The sequence below is a fragment of the Symphalangus syndactylus genome, chromosome 6 (genome assembly GCF_028878055.3).
Source record: "Symphalangus syndactylus isolate Jambi chromosome 6, NHGRI_mSymSyn1-v2.1_pri, whole genome shotgun sequence".
Taxonomy (NCBI): Eukaryota; Metazoa; Chordata; class Mammalia; order Primates; family Hylobatidae; genus Symphalangus; species Symphalangus syndactylus.
Window position 1 is genome coordinate 46,761,302 of NC_072428.2, and position 25,784 is coordinate 46,787,085.

A 25,784-nucleotide genomic window follows, 5' to 3' on the forward strand; every position below is an offset into this window, starting at 1 on the left:
TGATTTTCCAGCGTTAGAAAATGGTATTTATACTGCTCAATTCATTAGGCAATCAGAAATCACCAAAGTTCATCTTGATAATCTCTGCCACAAATGAGCATCTGAGGAGGTAACTGTGGTGCAGTGGAAACACACTAGACTTGGAGCCAGAAAGTCTGGGTTCTCGTCTTGGTCTTGCCTCTCCATAGCTGTGAGGGCTGGTACGACAGTCAGCCTCCCTCCTGGACTCTTGGTTTCCTCATGTAAAAAACAAAATTGTTGTGAATATATAAAAATATATGGAAAAGCACTTACTCTGTACTTGATATACAACATCCTTTCAATATGTGTATTAGGTTACATTCCATTACATTTGCGATACTTTCTGCACCATTTCCCCCCATCTCCCCACCAATTTGACAAATAAATAAATATAAAAGTAACATTTTAAAAATTGCTGTATTCAAAATTAATAATAAACTTTGGGGTAAATAAGCTTTAAAACAAAAGTACATAAGCAAAAATAAATAATTTACACCAACCCACTAACCTAATTTTCAGAGTAAAGCCATTTCCAATTACAGTACTGTTATCCCGGGCACCAGCCTGTGGTTAAACTTTGATAATTCATTATTTTAAAAAAACAGTAATAAAAACTGAATACTAAGCAAAATATTTAACAAAACCACTGGATTTAACTTTTTAATTTTAAATAACCAAATTTTATAATTTTGTACGTAATTCAATGTAATGCCAATATAATTACCATTTCAGCTTGAAGAGCTGGTTTTTAACAGGGATGGGAAACTATAAATTATTCAAATAGTCTGCAAACCATGAGATACAAATAAAAATGGACAAACATATAGTAGAACAAAAACCGCAGACACTCTACTAACTGGGGAAATATCTGAAGGCTTTACATCCTTTATTATCCATAATGGCTTTTGGAATTACGATTGTGTGACATATAGAACCTTTGATATTTTAGATACAGCCTTTTTTTTTTCCACGGGAAGTTAAAAATCCATCGTAAGACTCCATAAGACTTTACTAGTCTTGCATGTAGACTCTAGGAGTTTGTGATCTGATAAAAGAGTAACATGAAAATTTACTGTATTGCCCTAATTTCATACTTCCTTGTACACAATGAATCACTCTGAGAATCTATTCCAAGGGTTATATACACAAAAGTGTCAAGAATAAAATGTTCTCCACTCTCACATAAAAATGTGTACAGTGTATCAGGAATGGCAAACTTCTAATTTTCCTGGGCCCAGGCTTCATGGATTTCTGCTGCCAGAAGATGAAAGACTCCTCCTGCTTTATTGCTCCATTGCTCTGAGGATTAATCATCCAACCCAGGCGTTTCTCCTTGTTGGATTCTAGACGCTATTCTGATGGCTTCTTCCAGAGATGGCTGTTCTCCAAGCTGAAACAGGAACACACACATCAAATGCTAACAATTCAAAAGCCACAGTCAAGAAAATGCCAAAGAAATGTTATATGCCAGAAGTGAAACTTCTCTCTGTAATTCTGACACTTGGGATTGTTAAGATATTACTGCTAACTCAATCATTAAGAGAACAAAACAATCTCCTGCAGGGGAGAATAATGCAATACAATTTCTTTTTCTTTTTTGAATTCAGAATCCTAGGTGCAGCCAGGGGTGGTGATATGATGAGGTCTCAGCAGGGCATGGTGGCCCGTGCCTGTAATCCCAACACTTTGGGAGGTGGAGGCAGGCAGATTGCTTGCGCCCAGGAGTTCGAGACCAGCCTGAGCAACATGGCAAAAACCCATCTCTACTAAAAAAATACAAAAATTGGCTGGGCGCGGTGGCTCACGCCTGTAATCCCAGCACTTCGGGAGGCCGAGGCGGGCAGATCACGAGGTGAGGAGATAGAGACCATCCCGGCTAACATGGTGAAACCCCGTTTCTACTAAAAAATACAAAAAAAAAGGTGGTGGTGGGCGCCTGTAGTCCCAGCTAATGGGGAGGCTAAGGGAGAATGGCGTGAACTCAGGAGGCGAAGGTTGCAGTGAGCCGAGATGGCACCACTGCACTCCAGCCTGGGTGACAGAGCGAGACTCCGTCTCAAAAAATAAAAATTAGCTGGGGATGGCAGCGTGTACCTGTACTCCCAGCTGCTGGGGAGGCTGAGGTGGTTCTCCCACCTCAGCCTCCCAGCCTGCCGTGCCTGGTCTGCAATGTACTTGGGATTTTGATAAAATCTTCATACAGTCCGGCCATGGTGGCTCACGACTATAATCATAGCACTTTGGGAGGCTGAGACAGGAGGATCACTTGAGCCCAGGAGTTCAAGACCAGCCTGAGCAACATAGTGAGACCCCATCTCTATTTATTTTTAAATAAATAAAAACTAAAAAAAAAAAATTCATACATGCAAGAGACAAAAGATGCTTATCTCAGCCATCAAAAGAGAGCTTCTTGAGCCTTTAGCTTCTATACCCATGAACTACATAAAACCAAGAGCTGACATTTCCTGGAGTGTGTTCTAACTCTTTATCAAGTAAACACGTGGGCAGGAAAAAAATCTCCCTAAGGACAGGTAATCTGCACCTAGCCCCTAGGATTCTATTTTACTTTATATTCTTATTTTTTTTGAGACAGGGTCTCGTTCTGTTGCCCAGGCTGGAGTACAGTGGTGCGATCTTGGCTCACTGCAGCTTCAACCTCCCTTGCTCAAGTGATCCTTCCACCTCAGCCACCTGAGTAGCTGGGACTACAGGTGCACACCACCACACCTGGCTAATTTTTGTATTTTTGTAGAGATGGGGTTTCGTCATGTTGCCTGGGCTGGTCTCTTTTATTTTTTGAGATGGGGTCTCATTTGTTACCCAGGCAGGAGTGCAGTGGCACAATCTTGGCTCACTGCAGCCTCAAATCTCGTGGGTACAAGTAATCCTCCTGCCTCAGCCACCCCCCCCAAGTAGCTGGGCACTACAGGCACCCGGCATCACACCCAGCTAATTTTTGTGCTTTTTGTAGTGACGGTTTTCACCACGTTGCCCAGGCTGGTCTCTTAACTCCTAAGCTCAAGCTACCTACCTGCCTCAGCCTCCCAAAGTGCTAGGATTATAGGGATGAGCCACCATGCCCGGCTGCACCTAAGATTCTAAATTCTCTGCTTCCCAGAGAATGATTCCTTCTAAGTCTTCTGACATTCCCCAATTTAAAATGGGGGCTGTGCAAGGATTCTCAGAGGACTTATTTAGGATTTGTGTTTCCACGAGATTTTTCTCTAAGGAGTAGCTCTTAAGTGCTTTATAGACCCCTGCCTAATTAGACTTTTATTTTGAGAGTAAAGATGCCTGGGTGGGTGCACACAGGGATATATACCTGAAGGTTTTTTTCTTGCTATAAATTCCCCTAGAATATGCAAAGATAGGTAGAGAACAAAGTGCTGTTCTCTTTGAGTCCACCTCAAATACACCAATTTCCTTAAAGTAGGCTAGGTGATAGAGATTATTCTACACCTTGCCTCCTGTAAAGGTTATACACGAAGCACAGTGTACAAAGTTGAGAGCTATGAGCAGCACTGCTGTCGACTGAGGACAGTCTGCCTTGGTACTCACCTGAACTGCAATCTGGGTGCCATTGGATGTTGCTACTAAGGTCAGAGGTCTGGTTTCTGTGGTTACTAAGTGATGGCTATGCTGCTGGTGCCCCATTTCTGATGAGGCAGTATGGAATGCTGCCAAGTCTTGAGCTACAATTGCAACCTTAAGCAAAACAAAACAAACCACGCACATGAAGAATTAAACCTGCGATTTAAATAGGTTAAAGTCCACTTAATACAATGGATTTCTTCAAATTGAAAAGGAAAAACTCCTCTGACCATAGACTTGTCAAAGCCTATATTGAAAGGAGGTTTATTTGAGGAAGTTGAGGCTCATTATCTAAGGTTATGAAGTGAGCCAACGGCAAAATAGGGTAGAGGACACTGGAGAAATGGATCTGCTATGCCAGGCCCCATTAGCCAGGGAGATGTGGCTGTACCTAGGTTCTATTACCCCTAAGTGACTGCTTGGGAAGTTATGTATGTGGACTAATTTGCACCTCAAATGTCCATTTTTTTCCCTGAGATTGGCTCATAGGAGAAAATAAATGATTTTTTTCCTCTTTACTTGTCGTATTTAAAATCAGATTTCCATTTAACTAGGAAAACTGAAAGGACCAGTGGTGTGACTGACAAACAGCATCTCATCTCATACTCATTTCCCATTTTAGACTCCATGGAATCTTCCCATACTCCTCTTGCAGCATCTAGCCAGGAGAATTAAAAGTGCTTTTGTGACTCTTATACCACAGATACAACTTTTTTAAAAAAATGCAGATAACATGGAAAATGGCAATTAACTATTTCTGTTAGATGATATTCTAAAATTTTACTCAGCCAAATTCAGAGAAAGAATAGATTAAAAATGAAAACTGCTGTTTTACTTGGCTATTCATCCACTAAAAATGCTACATTTTAAGCTAATAGATATTTAGCTTGGATCAATCCCAGTAATGTTCCCTAATTCTATAAGAAAAACAGACTTCATTCCAGCAATGTCTAAGTAGCTTATATTGAGCTAACCTTCCTGCAGATAACAATTATAAACCCTTGACAAAAATATGAAAAAGCAACTATTTGAAGGCTTTGAGGAGCAATGAAAAGCAGGAAGAAACTAGAGGGGATTCTCAAAAGAAGGGAGTCACATTGTGTTATATCTGTGTTTAAATAGATTTCACACTGAGGGCACTACCCAGTTTGAGCAGCCTGGGGCAACTTAAGGTTAAAGATAATGGAGTCCAGGGCTGCCAGAATAGCAGTACAGAGAAGAATAGCCCAGAAAGCAAAGAATTTGAGTGGGGAGCCCCCAAATCTTTGTATAAACTGTCCTCAAATCCTTAAGACCCCTCAACACAAATATTTCCAGTTTCCAACAACGTTCCAACAAGACTGGCAAAGCAGCATCTAGAAGGCTGAGAAGCTAAGGAGAGCTTTCAGTGCAACTCACCAAAGAGAGAAAGAATTTGAAGTTTCAATCTTACCAAGTTAGGAGGTAAGATTACGTCCCAGGACTAAATATTTACCCTAAGACCTAATAGCAAGACTGAAACAGACCTCCCTTAACAAAGTACAAAACCCAGCCTCAACACGTAATTTAACTAGCTAATAGAAAAAAAAAATCAATATTCTCCAGAGAAAGATAACAAAATTCAGAATCTCTATAATGTGTCATCCACAAGGTCCAGAATGCAATTTTAAAATTACAATCGCTCAGCCAGGCATGATGGCTCATGCTTGTAATCCTAGCACTTTGGGAGGCCGAGGCGGGCAGATCACCTGAGGTCAGGAGTTCGAGATCAGCCTGGCCAACATGGTGAAACCCCACCTCTACTAAAAAAAAAAAAAATGCAAAAAATTAGCTGGGTGTGGTGGTGGGTGCCTGCAGTCCCAGCTACTCGGGAGGCTGAGGGAGGAGAACCAGGTCAAAGACAAATTAATATACATTCTCCATCTGAAGAACCTTGAGAAAGATTGTTAAAAACCCCAAATAGGCCAGGTGTGGTGGCTCACACCTGTAATCCCAACACTTTGAGACGCCAAGGTGGGTGGATCACCTGAGGTCAGCAGTTCGAGACCAGCCTGACCAACATGGTGAGACCCCGTCTCTACTAAAATTACAAAAATTAGCCAGGCATGGTGGCCGGTGCTTGTAATCCCAGCTACTCAGGAGGCTGAGGCAGGAGAATCGCTTGAACCCAGGAGGCAGAGGTTGCAGCAAGCCGAGATCGTGCCATTGCACTCCGGCCTGGGCAACAAGAATGAAAACTGTCTCAAAAAAACAAAAAACAAAAAAACCAAATAGATTCCTAGCAACTTGTAAGACAACACCAAGTTAATATACATATAATTAGAGTTCCAGAAGGGCAGCAGACAATTTAAATTTTTTTTTTTTTTTTTTTTCCCAGAAGCAGCGGCTTGTATCTGCAGTCCTAGCTTCTTGGGAGGCTGAGGCTGAGGGATCCCTTAAGCCCAGGAGTTTGAGGCCAGCCTGGGTCCCAGCTACTCGAGACTGCTTGCCTCAGTCTCCCAAAGTGCTGAGATTACAGGAGTGAGCCACTGCGCCCAGTCCTTATTTCCTTCCATTTACTTTTTTTGTTTAATATTTCTTCTTAAGGTAGAAACTAAGATCATTGAATTTAAACCTTTTCTTTCCAATACAAGCATTTAAAACAAATTTTCCTCTAAGAATTGCTTTACCTTCCACTGACTTTTTTTTTTTTTTTGAGACAGGGTCTCCCTCCATCGCCCAGGCTGTAGTGTAGCTGTGCTATCTCAGTTCACTGCAACCTCTGCCTCCTGGGCTCAAATGATCCTCCCACCTCAGCCTCCTGAGTAGCTGGGACCACTGGCGTGCACCACCACACCTGGCTAATTTTGTATTTTTAGTAGAGACGGGGTTTCTCCATGTTGCCCTGGGTTGGTCTTGAACTCCTGACTTCAGGTGATCCACCTGCCTCAGCCTCCCAAAGTGCTGGGATTACAGGCATGAGCCACCGTACCCGGCCCCCAGATCCTATGTATATTGAAGGGATAATAAGGAAATAGTATGAACAACTTTATATCAACAAATATGAAAACTTAGATGAAACAGACAAACTTATAAAAACAAAACTTAGCAGAATGGATACAAAAAAACATAGATAACTTGAATAGTATAGATCCACTTAAAAACTTGAATCCATAGTAAAAAAAAAAAAAAAAAAACCTCCCCAAAAAGAAAACTCTGGGCCTAGATGGTGGTGTCCTAATTAACTCTATCAAGCTTTTATGGAGAAATAATACCAATCTTACACAACTATCAGAAAATAGTACAGAAGAGAACACTTCCCAACTTGTTTTATGAGGCAAGCCTAACCCTGATGTTGAAACAGGAGATGAAACTTTTTCTTATAATTTCATAATAAATTATAGATCAATATGGTTCATAAACATTGACACCAAAATCTTTAACAAGATATTAGCAAACTGTCACAGAGGATTTTAAGGGTAGTAAAAATACTCTGATAGAGTATGATCCTCTATTGGTAGATGTATGTCATTATACATCTGTCCAAACCCATAGAATGTACAACACTAACAGTGAATCCTGATGTAAACGATGGACTCTGGGTGACTGTGATGTGTACATGTAGGTTTCAACAACAGTAACAAACGTGTTCCTCTGGTGGGGGTGTTCATTATGCAGGAGGCTATGTATGTGTGGGGACAGGGAGTGTAAGGGAAGTCTCTGTACCTACCTCTCAATTTTGTGGTGACCTGTAACTGCTCTAAAAAAATCGTCTTTAAAAAATATTAGCTAACTGAATCCATCAAAATACAAAAAGGTAAATACATCATAACCAAGTGATATATTAGCTTTTTTTATATGTAAATTAAAACCACAATGATAGACCACATCCAGTAGAATGGCTAAAACTTTAAAACAACTCCAAATGTTGGTGATAATATGAAACAAACAGAACTCTTTTTTATTTTTTAGAGACGGAGTCTTGCTGTCACTCAGGCTGGAGTGCAATGGTGCAATCTCAGCTCACTGCAACCTCCACCTACGGGGTTCAAGCAATTCTCCTGCCTCAGCCTCCCGAATAGCTGGGACTAAAGGGGCACACCACAACATGCCTGGCTAATTTTTTTTTTTTGTATTTTTAGTAGAGATGGAGTTTCACCATGCTGGCCAGGCTGGTCTCAAACTCCTGACCTCGTGATCCACCCGCCTCAGCCTCCCAAATTCCTGGGATTACAGGCATGAGCCACTGTGCCTGGCCTCTTTTTAATTTTTTTAGAAGACAGGGTTTTGCTCTGTCACCCAGGCTGTAGTACAATGAACATGGCTCACTAAAGCCTCAACCTCCTGGGCTAAGTGATCCTCCCACTTTAGCCTCAAAAGTAGCTGGGACTATAGGCATACGCTGCCATGCTTGGCTAATTAAAAAAAAAAAAAAAAAATTAGCCAGGCACAGTGGCTCACACCTGTAATCCCAGCACTTTGGGAAGCCAAGGCGGGTGGATCACCTGAGGTCAGGAGTTGGAGACCAGCCTGACCAACATGGTGAAACCCCGTCTCTACTAAAAATACACAAATTAGCCGGGCATGGTGGTGGGCGCCTGTAATCCTGCTGCTCAGGAGGCCGAGGCAGGAGCATCACTTGAACCCGAAAGGTGGAAGTTGCAGTGAGCCGAGATTGTGCCACTGCACTCCAGTCTGGGCGACAGAGCGAGACTCTGTCTCAAAAAAAAAAAAAAATTTTGGTGGAAACAGTGTCTTGCTACATTGCCCAGGTTGGTTTTAAAATCCTGGGCTCGGCCAGGCGCAGTGGCTCACGCCTGTAATCCCAGCACTTTGTGAGGCCGAGGCGGGCGGATCACGAGGTCAGGAGATCGAGACCATCCTGGCTAACACGGTGAAACCCCATCTCTACTAAAAATACAAAAAATTAACCGGGCGCAGTGGCAGGCGCCTGTAGTCCCAGATACTGGGGAGGCTGAGGCAGGAGAATGGCGTGAGCCCAGGAGGCGGAGCTTGCAGTGAGCCGAGATTGCACCACTGCACTCCAGCCTGGGCGACAGAGCGAAACTCTGTCTCAAAAATAAATAAATAAATAAAATAAAATAAAATAAAATCCTGGGCTCAAGCAATCCTCCGACCTTGGCCTCCCAAAGTGCTGGGAATACAGGTGTAAGCCACTGCGCCCAGCCTAATTTTTAAAAATGTTTTAACCACAAGAAGCAGCACTGAACAAATGGAACTCTTAGACTTGCTAGTGGGAGTGTATGACGGCCCAACCACTTTGGAGAACTGTTTGGTACTATCATAGAAAGGTAAATATACCTCTATTCTATGACCCAGCAATTCCACAAATAGATATTTATCCAAGACAAATGAGAGTATACGTCTACAAACATATTTTTACTGCCATCTTATTCATAATAGTCAAAAACTGGAAGCATTTCAAATGTTCACCAAGGGCAGAATATATCAACAAATTGTGGTATATTCTTACAATAGAACACTGCTCAGCAATAAAAAAGAATGAACTGTTATTACATGCCAACAATGTGAATAAATATCCAAAATGTTAAGTAGAAAAACCCAGACACAAAAAGAGTTCATACTGTGGTTCCATTTATATAATGTTCAAGAATAGGCAAAACTAAGCTGGGTGCGGTGGCTCACGCCTGTAATCCTAGCACTTTGGGAGGCCGAAGCGGGCAGATCACTTGAGGTCAGGAGTTCGAGACCAGCATGGCCAACATGGTAAAACCCCATCTCTACTAAAAATACAAAAAAATCAGCCAGGCGCGGGAGGTTGCAGTGAGCTGAGAACGTGCCACTGCACTCCAGCCAGGGTGACAGAGTGAGGCTCTGTCTCAAAAAAAAAAAAAAAAAAAAAAAAATAGGCAAAACTAATTCAATCACAACAGTTTTTGCCTAAAGAGGGTGAGTACTGACTATAAAGGAATCACAAGGGAACTTTCTGGTGTGATAGAAATGTTCTACATTTTGTTTAGGATGTTAGTTATATGGGCGCATATTTAACACAACTCATTGAATTGTAAATTTAAGATCTGTGCATTTCATTGTTATGTAAATTTTACCTCAATTAAGATAAAAACAGATTGCAGGCAAATATGAAAAACAAGTTTAACTTCACTAGTGGTCAAATGAAAATAAACAGAATTTAACTTTTGCTTGTTAATTCTGTAAATACGAAAAAAAAATCCTCAATGCAAGAGTACAGTGAAAAAGAAAGCTTTAGATCCATAACATGATTATTAAACCTTTCTGAAAAAAATTTGGCAATATGTAACAAGCAGCTTAAAATAGCTTAAACCGTTAATACAAAAATTTGTTTCCTATGAAAATAACCAGAAGCTTTTTTTTTTTTCTTTAAGACAGAGTCTCACTCTTTTTGCCCAGGCTGGAGTGCAGTGGCGCAACCTCGGCTCACTGCAACCTCTGCCTCCTGGGTTCAAGCGATTCTCCTGCCTCAGCCTCCTGAGTAGCTGTGATTACAGGCGCCCTGCCACCATGCCTGGCTAATGTTTTTGTATTTTTATTAGAGACGGGGTTTCACCATGTTTGGCCACGCTGGTCTTGAATTCCTGACCTCAGGTGATCCAACTGCCTCGGCCTCCCAAAGTGCTGGGATTACAGGATGAACCCCCGCACCCAGCCTGCATTTTCTTAAGGACTAATGATGTTGAACATCTTTTCATGTGCTTATTGGCCACTTACATCATTTTACACTCCCACTAGCAGTATATGAATATTCTAGTTGCTCCGCATCTTTACCAACATTTGGAGGTGGTGGTGCTGGTTGTTTCCTCACTAGTTTCTTAGGAGAAATCAACATTTGGTTTTGTTAGTCTTTGATTTTAGCCATCTTCTTGGGTTTGAAATGCTCTCATTGTGATGTTAATTTGCATTTCTTTGATGATAAAAGATGTGCACTTTTTGTGTTATGTATCTTTTGTGGAAGGTCTGTTTAATGAGCAACGGAATGATTTGTACATTTTAAAACACTTTTTTGGCTCATTTTTAATGGTTGCTCATCTTTTCATTGTTTTTTTTGTTTGTTTTTTTTTTTTTTGAGACGGAGTCTCGCTCTGTCGACCAGGCTGGAGTGCAGTGGCGCGATCTCAGCTGCTGCAAGCTCCGCCTCCAGGGTTTGGGTCATTCTCCTGCCTCAGCCTCCCGAGTAGCTGGGACTACAGGCGCCTGACACCACGCCTGGCTAATTTTTTGTATTTTTAGTAGAGACGGGGTTTCACCGTGTTAGCCAGGATGGTCTCGATCTCCTGACCTTGTGATCCGCCCGCCTTGGCCTCCCAAAGTGCTGGGATTACAAGCGTGAGCCACCACGCCCGGCCTTTTCATTACTGATTTGTAGAAGTTTGTTGCACATTCTCAATACAGTCCGTTTTTAGACTTATATTCAATATAGTGTGTGTATATAGTGTGACTATCTTTTCCTCAGTCTGGGGGTTGTCTGATCTTTTTCTTAACAGTGTCTTTTGGCGAGCAGAATTAATTTTGATTAAGTCCAATTTATCAGTTTTTTTCTTTCATTGTTAGTACATTTTGAATACAGTCCAAGTAATCTTTAAGGTTGCAAAAGTATTTGCCTCTCTTGTCTTCTAGAAGCTTTATGATTCTGAGTTTTGCATTTCAGGGTGTATGAGACCACCAACTTCATTCTTTTTTCAAGAGTGAGACTCAACATTGGCCTTTAGCACAGTATAAGAACAGTTTTTAAATATATTATTTATTTTAAGGGAAATGAAAATTAAAACTACAAAAAATACATCAGATTGGCAAAAATTCAAAAGTTTGATACTACCATGGTGACTATGCTGAAGGAGAAGAGGCACTATCAAACCCTGCAGGTGAGAATGGAGACTGGCACAACCCTAGAAGGGAAGTTTGGCAATACTGACCACAATTACGAATGCATGTATCTTTGCACCAGCAATCCTGCTCTAGGAATTTATCTAGCATATCTACTCACACATATATATGCAAAATCACATGTGCACAAAGTTATGTGTTGTTTGAAATAGCAAAAGACTTTAATTACGGCACATGCATACAGTGGAATACAATGCAGCTTAAAAAAAACAGAATGAGGAAGCTCTCTATATAATGAAACAGAAAGATTTTGAAGATGTATTATTAAGTTTAAAAGACAACAAGAAGATGCAGAACAGACTAGTTTACTATCATTAAAAAAAAAGGAGGCGGGCATGGTGGCTCATGCCTGTAATCCCAGCACTTTGGGAGGCCAAGGCCTGGGCAACATAGTGAGACCCTTTCTCTACAAAGAATAAAAATAAAAAAATAAAGAAAAAGTAGCCAGGCATGGTGGTGCACACCTGTAGTCTCAGCTACTCTGGAGGCTGAGGTGGGAGGATTGTTTGAGCCTGGGAGGGTGAGGCTGCAGTAAGCCACGATCGTGCCGCTGCACTCCAGCCTGTCTCAAAAACCAAAAAAGAGCTATTATATTAGCTGTGGGCTAGTTAACAAAAAAGGTAAGGGGAGATCACTGTTTACTTATTTATATTTGTTTGTATATGCTTAATGACTGGAAGAATACACAAAAAACTGATAAAAGTTGATTATCTGTGGAGGCAAGAACAAATTGATGAAGGCAGGGGTGGGATGAAGACTTTTCATTACATACCTGTATATATTTTTTGAGTTTTAAACCATATGAGTATATGACATATTCAAAAAATTAAATAGTAAATTTTGCAATTATTTCCCTAAGTATCTGATAATGATAATAGTTTATTATTATATAATAAACTATGATAATAGCTACCACTACTGAACACTTAATATATATATGGGCTGAGTACCTTATATACATTATCTCATTCAATCCTTACATCAACCTTATGGGGTAGATGCAACTAGCACCCTACTTTACAGATGAGGAAAAACAGGCTCTGAGGTTAAGTAGCTAAGAAGTTGCAAAATATTATTCGCTCTCAATTTGTGTGCTTAACTGTTGTACCACACTGCACATCTATGTAACAGTTTTGGTACTGATATATGTATTGATTGATATAACAGAAAAAAAGTAATTACCTGTTGCCCTTCTGTACCCTCAGCAGTAACCATAGCAACAGAGTGTGTTCCTGCTGAGGAGATGACTGCGTCATGGGCAGGGACTGTGATGGGCGTGCCATCCTGCGTTACCATTGTGATGGTGTTGCCAATGGCCTGCATGTCAGCTTGAGATATGTTGACCTGCAATACAGTGAATTTTACAAAGCAGTCAATGTTTCTTGTTATAGCTGACAATCTTACATAAGGACGGGGACTAATCCTTGTATAAGTTTGCCCTGTGAATGTAAATAAGCCTTTTAGAATGAAATAAACTCATTCAGTCATCAGAAAAATCAATACAATATTTCTTTTAACAATTCTTATATTTTTATTATTTTCTGATTATCATTATTTTTGGAGACAAGGCCTCGCTCTGTTGCCCAGGCTGGAGTGCAGTGATGCAATCATAAATCGCTGCAGTCTAAAACTCCCGGGTTCAAGTGATCCTCTAGCCTCATCCTCTTAAGTAGCTGTGACTACAGGCATGACCCATTGCTCCCAACTAATTATTTGTAATTTTTTTTGTAGACATGGGGTCTCACCACGTTGCCCAGGCTGGTCTCAGACTCCTGGCCTCAAGTGATCCTCCCACTTCAGCCTCCCAAAAGTGCTGGGATTACAGATGTGAGCCACTGTGCCGAGCAATACAGTGTTTCTTTTCTTTTTCTTTTCTTTTTTTTTTTTTTTTTTGAGACCGAGTCTCGCTCTGTTGCCCAGGCTGGAGTGCAGTGGCGCGATCTCTGCTTACTGCAAGCTCTGCCTCCCAGGTTCATGCCATTCTCCTGCCTCAGCCTCCCAAGTAGCTGGGACTACAGGCACCCGCCACCACGCCCAGCTAATTTTTTTTTTTTTTTTGTATTTTTAGTAGAGACGAGGTTTCACCATGTTAGCCAAGCCTGTCTCGATCTCCTGACCTCGTGATCCGCCCACCTCGGCCTCCCGAAGTGCTGGGATTACAGGCATGAGCCACCATACCCGGCAATACAGTATTTCTTAATTGCATTTCCTCCTCTCCATTCTTGTTGCTAATTTAGATCCTTATTTTTCTCCCATCTGAATTTCTCTCCAGGTATCCAGTCTAACCCTTCCCTAACCATCCTCTATGTTGACATCTTTCTAAAACAAAACAAAACAAAATCTTATTATGCTCTCTGCTGCTGAAATCCCCTGTGACTGCCCATCACCTATAGTTCAGACTTTTTTTTTGAGGAGTTTCACTCTTGTTGCCCATACTGGAGCGCAATGGCATCATCTCGGCTCACCGCAACCTCCGCTTCCTGGATTCAAGCAATTCTCCTGCCTCAGCCTCCCAAGTAGCTGGGATTACAGGCATGCACCACCACACCCGGCTAATTTTGTATTTTTAGTAAAGATGGGGTTTCTCCATGTTGGTCAGGCTGGTCTCAAACTCCTGACCTCAGGTGATCCGCCTGCCTTGGCCTCTCAAAGTGCTGGGATTACAGGCATGAGCCACCATACCCAGCCCAGACTTCTTACATAGCATTCCTGACCTTTCATGACCTGGCCTTTACCAACTTCCCCAGACTCATCTTCCACTACTTCTAAACTAGCAACTGACACTCCAGCCACAACTAGTCATTTGCAGTCCCAGAAAGTGCCATATTCTCTTGTATTTTTATGACTTTGCTCTTCCCTTCACTCTCTGGTGAGTTCATGAAAGTCCTTCATGACCCAACTGAACACCCATTCTCTATCAGGATCTGCAAGATTACTTTAGGAAGAAAAATTTACTCTCTCCTCCAGGGTGCCACAGCACTTTCTATATCCCTCAATTATATACCCCTCATTATGAAAAATTATTCAGTCTAAAAGGGTCTCTCTCCTACTAGACTGTGATACCGCCCTTCCTGTGATTCCAACACTAAGTCCAGTGACCAAAATGTCTGGCATGGGGCAGGTGCTCAATAAATGTCTATCATTTGACTGATTAAAGTAATGGAATGGAAATCTAATTCCTGAAGGAAATGAAAAGGTTAAGTGTAGAGAAAGTACAACATTGGGATGGGAAAGATAGTTGTTTTGGAATATATGAAGAAGGATAAGACTTATTCTGTATGGTTGGAGAGGAGCCATGAGTGGATGATACAGGGGTGGGTTCTGGTCTGATAAATACTAGAATTATGGTGGCTCATGCCTGAAATCCCAGTGCTCTGGGAGGCTGACGCAGGAGGATCACCTGAGGCCAGGAGTTCAAGACCAGCCTGGATAACACAGTGAGATCTCACCTCTGAAAAAAACATGTTTTTTTAATTAGCCAGGTGGTACACGCCTGTAGTCCTTTGAGCTATGATTGTGCCACTGCACTTTGGCCTGGGCAACAGAGTGGGACCGTCTCTAAAACCACACAAACAAACACTAGAATTATCCAACAATGGAACAGATTGCCTCTTTTAAAAATGTATTTATTTATTTATTTTGAGACGGAGTCTCACTCTATTGTCCAGGCTGGAGTATAGTGGCACAATGTTGTCTTACCCCGCCTCCTGGGTGCAAGTGATCCTCCCGCCTCAGCCTACCTAGTAGGTGGAACTACAGGAGAGCGCCACCACACCAGCTAATTTTTGTACTTTTAGTAGAGATGGGGTTTCACCACGTTGGCCAGGCTGGTCTCAAACTCCTGATCTCAAGTGATCCACCCTCTCTGGCCTCTCAAAGTGCTGTGATTATAGGTGTGAGCCACTGTGCCTGGACCCAGATTGCCTAAGACAGAAATTGCCTAATCACTGGGGGTTTCTCAGTAGTGGCTATTTCAGATCTGCTATAGTGGGAATTTTTCCTGTATAGGGAAGAGGGAGGTTATATAAAACAACCTCCAGAGGACCTCTGTATGTGATGATCTAATTCAAGAAAAAGTGTTAAGGCTGATGCAGAATTAAAACTTGGTTAATAATCTTGCATACCAGTCAGAGGACAAAGAGTATAGTGTGAAATTAGTGACATCAAAGTGAGGAAGGAGATAAATGAGAAGGTGTAAGAGCTTTATACTTTCTAATCCTGAGTATCAAAACAGGGCAGATTAATCATCAAACTCTGAGATGGGTAAGGAGAGCATTCTCCATGAAAGAGGCAGACACAGAAGGGTAAAGAAGCACATTGTGCATATTTCCACCAGGTATTAAGACAGCCTTTGCTAGAGCTTAAAAATGGAATCAAGGTGGAATTATTTTAGGCTAGTGAGATCTAGAAAATAATAACAAGTTTGGCTATCAGAGAACAACCATTACACTGTGCTTTTCCTGGGGGAAATCAAGATACCTATTCTATCAACTCTGTGAGGCTAGTTGAGTGAATTCCTGATCTCTTAATGGTGCCATCATATGCTGATCACCTCAGCCAAATCTCTGTTTTCTCAATCTCACCTCCTGGATCTAATCAGCCACCAAATCCTATCCCGTTTCTGAGCTGTGTTTCACATGGATCCAGTACTTTTGAAGCCCTCAGCCTCTCTTGTGACTGACCCTTATCATCTCACCTTTGAGCTACACCAAGAATACCATTTGGATTCTATAGTCACAAACCTTCTCTCTCTCCTAATCTCTCTGCAAGTAGTCTCTGTAAGCAGACTACTGAAAAACCTCAGGGTTTCCTAACTTTGTGCCTTGATATTTCAAAGCTTTCCTCAGTGGGGACCCAGCCTGCCTTTCAATCCCAGGTTCACAGAAAGATTTAATTTGTTTGGCTTTTGGTGGATACTTACATGCTGAGTCCCATCTTGGGATATGAGTGTAACTTGTTGACTCAGCCCAGATTGGGTTACTGTGGCAACTTGTGTAGAAACAACGTCGTCCCCTTCTACACCTGTAACATAGGTAATCTGGGACCCTTTAAGAACATCTTCACCTTGACCTGTTTAAAACAAATGAATCATTTATTTGACCAACCAACCAATTTGTTTAGAAAATAGGACATTTTAAATATTAAAGAGAAAATTACATAAATTAAAATGTACATGCATTATATTCTAAGTCACGAAAATGGCTTCCAGGACCTCCTTCCAATTCCTCCACCTCCACTTTTGCAAAGGCAAACCACATCAAAGCAGACCAAACAAAAAATCTTTCTACATCGAATTTAAGTGTTCTGATTTTTAGGGACCTGTTTTATTCTCTTAGTTGGAGTAATTACTTGATACTGTATGTGTATTAGGGGCAGAGAGGGGAGGAACTGGACAGGAAGACTAGCAAATAACCCTTCAAATATAGCCAAGTATACACTAAATTCTCGCATTCACTTAAGAAGCTGCTAAAGGCCAGGCACAGTGGCTCACACCTGTAATCCTGGCACCTTGGGAAGCCAAGGCTGGCAGATCACCTGAGGTTGGGAGTTTGAGACCAGTCTGACCAACATGGAGAAACCACGTCTCTATTAAAAATACAAAACCAAGGCCGGGAGCAGTGGCTCATGCCTGTAATCCCAGCACTTTGGGAGGCCAAGGCGGACGGATCATGAGGTCAGGAGATCGAGACCGTTCTGGCTAACATGGTGAAACCCCATTTCTACTAAAAATACAAAAAAAAAAATAGCCGGGCGTGGTGGCAGGCGCCTGTAGTCCCAGCTACTCAGGAGGCTGAGGCAGGAGAATGGTGTGAACCTAGGGGGCGGAGCTTGCAGGGAGCCAAGATCGCACCACTGCACTCCAGCCTGGGTGACAGAACGAGACTCTGTCTCAAAAACAAAAACAAACAAACAAACAAACAAAAATACAAAATTAGCCAGGCCTGGTGGCACATGCCTGTAACAACAGCTACAAAGGCCGAGGCAGGAGAATCACTTGAACCCGGGAGGCAGAGGCTGTGGTGAGCCGAGATCGCACCATTGCACTCCAGCCTGGGCAACAAGGGCAAAACTCCATCTCAAAAAAAAAAAAAAAAAAAAAAAAAAAAGAAGCTGTTAAAAGTGGTTAAGACTATTTTCATTTTCATAAACATTAACCACAAAGCCAGAATGGTTTGTAAACACACCCACTGATCCTAAACTTGGTCTTTAGCACAACTGATTGATTGCAAACCATCAGTACACAATGACCTCACTGTGTAAAGACAATGTATGGCATATTATCTGAGGTATGGTTAATAATTTAGTGACATAAAAGGAACCTCCATCACTTCTTTATTTCATAAAGAACCAGCAAGTAAACAGCAATTTCAAAAGTCCATTACTGTTATAATTGTCAACCAGGAAGATTCCTGGTCCCTCTCATCTTTCATCACTTTCTACCTCCCATGAAGTCAGAAAGAGAGCAAAAAACATGTTTCCCCCTCAAAGGACGTAATATGCTAATCTAAGAGTACTTCTCAAGTCAGTGGTTAATCCATGCACTCATATGGCTACAGTCATCAACGTGTAATTTCCACGACAGATATTACTTCATTCCTCTTTGTTCTGTTCCACAGCTATTTATATACTATTATTCCGACAGGTTACAAAACCCAGTGGATCATGTGAGAGAAAACGGAAATCCATCTCTATTCTTGGAAAAACAATCTTAGTTTTGTTTTTAAATAAAATGTATATTATTATATTATAGACTATTTTCTAGAACATAGGAACTTCCAGGCTGGGCGCGGTGGCTCACACCTGTAATCCCAGCACTTTGGGAGGCCGAGGTGGGTGGATCACGAGGTCAGGAGATCGAGACCATCCTGGCTAACACGGTGAAACCCCATCTCTACTAAAAATACAAAAAATTAGCCAGGCGTGGTGGCGGGCACCTGTAGTCCCAGCTACTCGGGCGGCTGAGGCAGGAGAATGGAATGAACCAGGGAGGCGAAGTTTGCAGTGAGCCAAGATTGCGCCACTGCACTCCAGCCTGGGCAACAGAGCGAGACTCCATCTCAAAAATAAAAAAAATATAGGAACTTCTGACAATCTGAAATATCAACATTTAAGGAAGAGACTTGAGGAAGCTTAGAAAAAGAGTCTTGCAAACTTAAGTCTGATATCATTAAAGCCTGCTTTCTAACTGAAAAGACTCAGCAGTTGTTGTAGGATCTTCTTATTTACTTCCTTTCTCTTAGCAATTGTCAAATATATGGTACATTATTATTAACTGTGGTCACACGCTGTGCAGACCTCCGGAACTTATTCCTCCTAACTGAAACTGTACTCTTTGACCAGTATCTCCCCAATTGATGTTAATATTTAACCATGCACACTTACAGTGTTTTGGCTAGAAAATAATCACCATGAAGACTAATGGAATTGCTATTATCCTACCACCACCTAACAAATACCTGAAAAGACAAATCAGGACTACAAGGAATCATCTGAGCAGATGACCTGTTCTTTCCCTTATTCTCCAACAAACTTTTTCCACCTAAATGTTTTTCAATGCTTCAATATAAGTTGTTAAAAATGAGAAAAGATGCCTTCTCTTAATTTTCAAATTTACTTCATTTAGGAGGTACTCAATGAAACTGTAAGACAACTTGCTTTGTTTGTGTTTTAGAAAAACCTACTTCCTTTTACCTACTTACCTATGCTTATTTACCTGAAATAATTCAATGTAATTCTCTAAAATATTTTTCCAAGGGTTTGCTGAAACACATAATTTTGTCTCTTACAATAACATACTTAATAGCACCTGAATCAATTAAGAGTTATTTGGGAGTACTTCTCTACTGTTACGATTAAGACCAACATCCTTAACGGACCCAAACAGTCTGGCTGCCCCTGCCTCGCTCTCCAGCCTTGTTTCATGCCACCTTCCCAGGCAGAACTGCCCTACTAGCCAGGCTTCATTATCTCCAGTTTACTTTGGTCTCTCCAACCTCCTGGCTTTCTGCATGTGCCGTTCTCTCTATTTGGAACATTCTCTTGCCTTTGCTTCCTGCTTCGCATCCCAGCAACCTCTGCTTCTTCATCTGGTTAACCCCTATTCAACCTCTGGATCTCTCCAAAAATCCCTTACCTTGACCTCCCAGACTAACATTCCCTTCTATACATCCCAGAGCACCACATACTTTTCTTCAATAGCACTTACTGCAGCTGTAAATTATGTTTGTGTGATTATACGAATGACACATTATGATTTCGGAAAATGCTATGCATTATAAATTATGTTCATAACTGTTGATTCTCAAACTCAGAAACAAAATATAGTAGACAAAACTCTCACCTGGGGGCGGCTCAAAGAAGGCTTCCTGCTCCTCCTCGATGGGCTCAGTGTCGTTGTGGGCTGTCCGTTTGTGCATGGCCAGCGTGGAGATCTGCTTGTATGTCTTCCCACAGTGGTTACAGTTGTAAGGTTTGGAATGAGTGTGGACAACATGATGTTTGTACAAACTGGAATATTCTGTAAACCTTTTGTCACACCCAGGAACTGTACAAACATATGGCTTTTCCCCTAAAGAGCAATACCAAAAAAAAGTTCAACTTTTACATATGTAGGCATAATCATTCCATACTTTCCCCCCCAGGGGGTAAAATACCTCTAAAAATAAAGAATTACCAAATCCCTCCTCATCCCACCATGAGGCAGCACACAAGAAAAGATTCCCTAACTATGGTTTTGACTTGACTCAAAAGGTAGTATGCATCCTTAGTGCTGTCTCCATGCATCAACACCAGGTTCTCCTTAATCTCAAGGAATGAGAAAAGGATGGAGATTTTGCCCAGTTTAACTCTAACTTTAATGAAACTGTAATTTATGGTTTCCCATAATTAGATAATCTAGATACTGTTGGTTATACTCTATTAATAATGACAATAATAAATGCTATTATTGTAACTTACGCAGCTTCCTAAGAATTTTATAAAGATAATAAAAAAGGATTTTCTTTAGAAGTCTATTAAACCTAGTTAGATATGTCAATACATCTAAAAGGACAAACATGTTTCATTTAACTTAACCTGACTTCTTGCATCCAATCAAAAGCTACTGAGTATTCACTAATAGCAAGCAGGCAATACATAGGGAAGTAAATAATTTTTGTCCCATGAAACAGCTTGAGAACATTATAGGCAGTATATATATTTTTAGAACTTTTTATTACAGAAAATTTCAAATATACACAAAAGTACAGAGAAATAGTACCCCATGTTCCAATCATCCAGCTTTAACTATCGATTCATGACCAACATTGTTTCTTATATTTACTACCCATTTCCCCCTTCTTCCTGACCAGGATTATTCTGAAACAGTTGCAGGTAACATTCTTTTTCTTTCAGACTGTATACCTAAAAGATGGGTCCCAGTTTAAAAAATATGTAAACAAAATTAATAATAATTACTTAACATCACAAAATATCTAGACAGTGCTAACATGTGGTGGTGTAGGGACCTAAAACTGAAAGCAAACTGGAACAAATTAACCTAACTGTTTAAACGAATACTTTTAACTACACTGAAGGGGTTGGGGTGGGGGAACAAATAAATTAATTAAAGTAGCTCATTTACACAGTATTCGACTTATGCCCTCAGTCTTGGGCTCAGTGGTGAGAGAGGGGAAAAACTGCAAACAAATATTCAGCTCATTTGTAGTAGCCTTGTTTACTGTAGTGGTATGGGTGAAGGGATTCTGAAACTATTTTAGATGGAATAAAAGACTGAGCAAATGAGTAAATATTTCAAATGCTGCTGTAAGTAAGGGCTCCAGCTGTGGAAAAAGGCGAATACAAATATGGAATGGGGGAAGAAAAAAAAAAAAAAAACCCTGGGGTGAAATGGAATTGGAGGTATTGGTGTGAACTCAAATTTTTAAAATGTACATATGAAAGTGTGTATACATATGCATGTCCTGGTTTATTCTCATTCGACACATTCCTTGGGTAACTGCACCTTTCCCAGTGGTTCTAAACACAGTAAACCCACCCAAAAATAAGATATCACGCTAATGTACCGTAACAGAAGTCTTACACATAAAGTAATTGGCGATTGCTTCCTGTCCTCTGCCCAGTTCCCATTCTGAAAGCAGGCAGGTTAATGTTACTATTTTGGTGGATGATTGCTGAGATGTGGTGAGGGCAAGAGAAAGGGCTGCCAATTTCAACTTGGAAAAATCAGCCCAATTGATATTTAGGCTAGAGCAGAAACTGCCACTAGGTGGCACCAAACCACAGCCAAGAGGCGAATGGATTTGGATTGAGCTTTTGAGCTCCCTTACTGGCTAGTTACATAGCCTCATGAGCCTTGCAAAGAAAAAAAAAAAAAAAAAAGATTGCATTTCACAGGTCTGAATCTTTACTCTACTAGATATTGTGACCAGTTATTGTAGCAGTTACCTGATCATTAGCCAATCTTTTCTTCCAGCCCAGACCTACCTCTTAGGTCAGACCAACATTTAAAACTGCATACTCTACTTCAATTATTCTCAGTCTACTAAAGCACCTGGGGAGCTTTTAATACACACTGATGCCTGGGCCTCACCCTAGTACAATTATGTCAGAATCTTTGCAGACAGGATCTGGGCAATCAGTCTATTTTAAAGAGATACATTCAATATCCAGCCTCATTTGAGAGCACTGCTCTACCTAAATGTTCCAAAGACATCAGTATGGCCAAACTTAATGTAGGCATCTCTCTTACTAAATGCTAATTTGCCCATAAAATGTGTTGAATGGCTAGCTTTCAGATAATTAGTCTGTATTCCATTGCTTTTTTCTTTTCTTTTTGAGACGGAGTCTCGCTCTGTCACCCAGGCTGGAGTGCAATGGTGTGATCTCGACTCACTGCAACCTCCACCTCCCGGATTCAAGTGATTATCCTGCCTCAGCCTCCTGAGTAGCTAGGATTACAGGCAGCTGCCACCACACCCAGCTAACTTTTGTATTTTTTGGTAGAGAAGTGGTTTCGCCATGTTGGCCAGGCTGGTTTTGAACTCCTGACCTCAAGTGATCCACCCACCTTGGCCTCCCAAAGTGCTGGGATTACAGGCATGAGCTACCGCACCAAGCTCTATCTATATTCCATTAATTTAAATGGGAAAAATGATGTTTTCCCAGCCCATCCAAAAAGCCCCAGCCATTTTCTCCAAATATTACAAAAAGGCACTTAAGCACATATATTTTAATAAGAAGCACTTAAAAGATGAATTATCTTTTCCTTTTTTTTTTTTTGTGATACAGAGTCTCATTCTGTCACCCAGGATGGAGTGCAGTGGAATGATCTTGACTCACTACAACCTCCACCTCCCAGGTTCAAGCAACAATCCTGCCTCAGTCTCCCGAGTAGCTGGGATTACAGGTGCCCACCACCAGGCCTAATTTTTGTATTTTTTGGTAGAGACAGGGTTTCACCATGTTGGCCAGGCTGGTCACAAAACCCTGACCTCAAGTGATCTGCTCGCCTTGACCTCCCAAAGTGCTGGGATTACAGGTGTGAGCCACCACACCCAGCCATAATTATTTAACAGTAAGTGAACTCATTCGTAGGTACATGTTTATATATAGCACACAAAAATTGCGTATCAGGGCTGGGCATGGTGGCTCACGCCTATAATCCCAGCACTTTGGGAGGCCGAGGCGGGTGGATCACCTGAGGTCAGGAGTTTGAGATCAGCTGGGCCTACATGGTGAAACCCTGTCTCTACTAAAAATACAAAAATTAGCTGGGCGTGGTGACATGCGCCTGTAATCCCAGCTACTCGGGAGGCTGAGGCAGGAGAATCACTTGAACCCATGAGGCAGAGGTTGCAGTGAGCTGAGGTCACGACACTGCACTCCAGCCTGAACGACAGAGCGAGACTCCATCTCAAAAAAAAGTCTTTGGGCCAGGCATGGTGGCTCACGCCTGTAATCCTAGCACTTTGGGAGGCCAAGGTGGGTGGATCACAACATCAGGAGATGGAGACCATCCTGGCCAACATGGTGAAACCCCGTCTCTACTAAAAATACAAAAATTAGCTGGGCGTGGTGGTATGCGCCTGTAGTCCCAGCTACTCGGGAGGCTGAGGCAGGAGAATCACTTGAACTCAGGAGGTGGAGGTTGTAGTGAGCCTAGATCGTGCCATTGCACTCCAGCCTGGGTGACAGGGCGTGACTCCGTCTTACAAAAAAAAAAAAAAAAAAAGAAAAAAAAAGAAAAAAAAGTCTTTTAATTTTGAATTAACACAAGTTTACTCTTAATACCAGTAATAAAACAATATATTAAAAATTTTCTCATAAAACTAATGCATATCCTGCCTTACTCTTACATTTGCCTTTCCATTCTCACCCACCAAAAATACATCCACAAAATGGAGCATTAAAATTAAAAGCTTCTATACTGCAAATAATATCATCAAGAGAATAAAAAACCAGCCACAGAATGGAAGAAAATATCTGTAACTCATATATCTAATAAGAGACTTGGATCCAGAATTAAAGTTATACAACTCAGTAATAAAGATACAACCCAATTTTAAAAATGGGCAAAGGATCTGAATAGACATTTCTCCAAAGAAGATATACACATGGCTAATAAATACATAAAAAGATGCTTTGGCCAGGTGCGGTGGCTCACACCTGTAAGCCCAGCACTTTGGGAGGCTGAGGCGGAAGGATCACAAGGTCAGGAGTTTGAGATTAGCCTAGCCAACATGGTGAAACCCTATCTCTATTAAAAATACAAAAATTAGGCCGGGCGCGGTGGCTCACGCTTGTAATCCCAGCACTTTGGGAGGCCGAGGCGGGCGGATCACGAGGTCAGGAGATCGAGACCACGGTGAAACCCCGTCTCTACTAAAAATACAAAAAATTAGCCGGGCGTGGTGGCGGGCGCCTGTAGTCCCAGCTACTCGGAGAGGCTGAGGCAGGAGAATGGCGTGAACCTGGGAGGCAGAGCTTGCAGTGAGCCGAGACTGCGCCACTGCACTCCAGCCTGGGTGACAGAGCTAGACTCCGTCTCAAAAAAAAAAAAAAAAAAATACAAAAATTAGCTGGGTGTGGTGGCAGGTGTCTATAATCCCAGCTACTTGTGGGGGCTGAGGCAGAAGAATTGCTTGAACCTGGGAGGTGGAGGTTGCAGTAGGCCGAGATTGCGCCACTGCACTACAGCCTGAGTAACACAGCAAGACTCTGTCTCAAAAAAAAAAAAAAAAAAGGCCAGGCGTGGTGGCTCATGCCTGTGATCCCACCACTTTAGGAGGCCGAGGCAGGTGAATCACCTGAGGTCAGAAGTTTGAGACCGGCCCGGCCAACATGGTGAAACCTTGTCTCTACTAAAAATACAAAATTTAGCTGGGCGTGGTGGCACACACCTGTAGTCCCAGCTACTCAGGAGGCTGAGATAGGATCAATCAATCGCTTGAACCTGGCAGGCGGAGGCTGCAGTGAGCCGAGATCACACCACTACACTCCAGCCTGGGCGAGACAGAGCGCAACTCCGTCTCAAAAAAAAAAAAAAAGCTTCACATGATTAGCCATCAGAAAAATGCAAATCAAAAGTCAGAATGAGATACCAATTCACACCTACTAAGATGGCTATAATAAAAAAAGACAGATAACAACAACAGTTAGCTGGGATGTGGAGAAACTGGAACCCTCATCCATTGCTGATAAGACTGTAAAATGGTGCAGCCACTTGGGAGAACAGTTTGGAAGTTCCTAAAATGTTAAGCATGGAGTTACCATACGACCCAGCAAGTCCACTCCTAAGTACACATCCAAGAGAAATGAAAACATGTCCACATAAAAACTTGTACACGAATGCTCATTGCATATAAGGAATACATGACATATGTAATCTATTATTATTCTTAATAGCCAGAAAGTGAAAACAACTGGTGAATAAACAAAATGTAGTACATCCATATAATGAAATACTATTCAGTTACTGAAAAATGAAAGAATTTAAAAGATACTACAACACGGCTGAACTTCAAAAACATTATAGGTGACTCATGTCTGTAATCCCAGCACTTTGGGAGACCGAGGCAGGTGGATCACAAGGTCAGGAGCTCGAGACCATCCTGGCTAACACAGTGAAACCCCGTCTCTACTAAAAAATACAAAAAATTAGCCAGGCATGGTGGCAGGCGCCTGTAGTCCCAGCTACTTGGGAGGCTGAGGCAGGAGAATGGTGTGAACCCGGGAGGCGGAGCTTGCAGTGAGCCGAGATCATGCCACTGCACTCCATTATGTAAAGAGAACGAAGTCAGACAAAAACCCCC

At 41.7% G+C, this 25,784-nt stretch overlaps 1 protein-coding gene across 17 annotated transcripts in view; it reads right to left on the minus strand.

Annotated features, from left to right (window-relative positions):
* Positions 1–419: 419 nt before the first annotated feature.
* The window catches only part of ZNF143 (zinc finger protein 143), a 71,755-nt gene continuing 46,390 nt past the window's right edge, over positions 420–25,784 (minus strand). For 11 of the 17 annotated variants that reach the window (XM_063641112.1, XM_063641115.1, XM_063641111.1 and 8 more), the window contains 5 exons: positions 19,814–20,041; positions 16,394–16,542; positions 12,655–12,816; positions 3,580–3,726; positions 420–1,411 (listed from right to left, as the gene is read on the minus strand). In XM_063641112.1, coding sequence (XP_063497182.1) covers positions 1,328–1,411; positions 3,580–3,726; positions 12,655–12,816; positions 16,394–16,542; positions 19,814–20,041 — 770 coding nt within the window. In that variant the 3' untranslated portion in view covers positions 420–1,327. The remainder of the gene's footprint in view (positions 1,412–3,579; positions 3,727–12,654; positions 12,817–16,393; positions 16,543–19,813; positions 20,042–25,784) is intronic. The other 6 variants (XM_063641119.1, XM_063641118.1, XM_063641123.1 and 3 more) reach the window with 1 other exon arrangement.